This window comes from Egretta garzetta, unplaced genomic scaffold (assembly GCF_000687185.1).
Source record: "Egretta garzetta isolate BGI_Z169 unplaced genomic scaffold, ASM68718v1 scaffold936, whole genome shotgun sequence".
NCBI lineage: Eukaryota > Metazoa > Chordata > Aves > Pelecaniformes > Ardeidae > Egretta > Egretta garzetta.
The window spans coordinates 109,345-110,519 of NW_009260034.1; the positions used below are offsets into that span (position 1 = coordinate 109,345).

Sequence of the window (1,175 nt, forward strand, 5' to 3'; positions counted from 1 at the left end):
CACCCTGCAGCCCCCCAACACTCACCGTCTTCTTCAGTATCTTGGCAGCGTAGGGGGTGCCTGTGCCCTTCTCCTGGCAGCTGTACACCACCGAGGTGGCTCCCCTGGAGGGGGGCAGAGGTGGGTGAGGTGGCCGGGCCATGGCCAGGACAGAGGGGGGTCCCGCTCGCCCCCCGCCCCCCCACCATGACCTTTGCCAGCACCAGACCCTGGGAGCTCAGCGTGCTTCTTCTCCCCGCACATCCCTCTCCCCGCATCATTTCCAGCTTTTAAAGCCATTTTAATTAAAACTGAGTCCTACCAGGGGTTTAAATCCCTAAGCGGCTTTCACGAGAGGCCGGAGCCTGCTTCTCCCTGCGCGGGGACAGCCTCGGGGGGACTGCAGGGATGTGCGGGCTCCCCAGCCCAGCCACGTCCCCGGCGAGGCCACGGCACACGGGGCGACCCCACGTCACCCCAAAACCTCCCCTCCAGGTTAAACCGCTCCAACTTACAAGAGGGATCGTTCCCGTTAAACCCCCAGCAGTGCCCCTCAGCTGCCGCTGACTTTTAGATCTGGTTAATACTGATTTCTAACCACTGGACAGTGAAATCAACCCATTGCTTCAGGCCATTACAGGGCTCGTTTGCAATTTCAGCTCGGCTGCCTGGCTCCTCGGAGCAGATTAATTCTCACCCCCAAGTAATCGACCACGTTTTATTGCTCTTTGCCTTCACCGTCTTTGGGGACCGAGTTCAGGCTGTGCCTTGAGGCGTGTGGCATCCCCGCCTGCCCCTGCCCTCAGCCCTGCTGACCCCAAAAAGCCAGCCCCGGGTGCCCAGGGGCCATTTTTTGCACCAAAATCTCCCCTGAGACCAAGACCAGCCCACAGCGCGGCTGCAAGCGGCCTCTCACCGCAGCACTGCATTCCGAATGCCCCCGCGCCGCCGGCGCTCCCCAGGGCGCTCTCGTGAAAAAGAGAGATTTGCTTTAAAAACGAGGGCGGATTTTGCAACTCATCCGGCTGAACTTGGGAATCGTGTTCCCATGGCAACGGCAGAGCCGGGTACCAGGGAGCCTGGGGCTGCTGCGGGGCCAGCAAAGCCTGGCGAGTCCAGACCTCGGCCGCTTTCAAAACATCTTCCTTTTGCTCAACATTTTCTATGAAATTTTCTTATGCAAATAAAAGGCAATT

General features: G+C 59.5%; 1 protein-coding gene across 1 annotated transcript in view; it reads right to left on the reverse strand.

Annotated features, from left to right (window-relative positions):
* The window catches only part of LOC104128295 (calcium/calmodulin-dependent protein kinase type IV), a gene marked incomplete at its 5' end in the record, with an annotated part of 5,783 nt that extends 4,934 nt beyond the window's left edge, over positions 1–849 (reverse strand). Inside the window, 2 exons of the mRNA XM_009641055.2 lie at positions 26–104; positions 827–849. Of these exons, the coding sequence (XP_009639350.2) occupies positions 26–104; positions 827–849 (102 nt within the window). The remainder of the gene's footprint in view (positions 1–25; positions 105–826) is intronic.
* Positions 850–1,175: the final 326 nt, after the last annotated feature.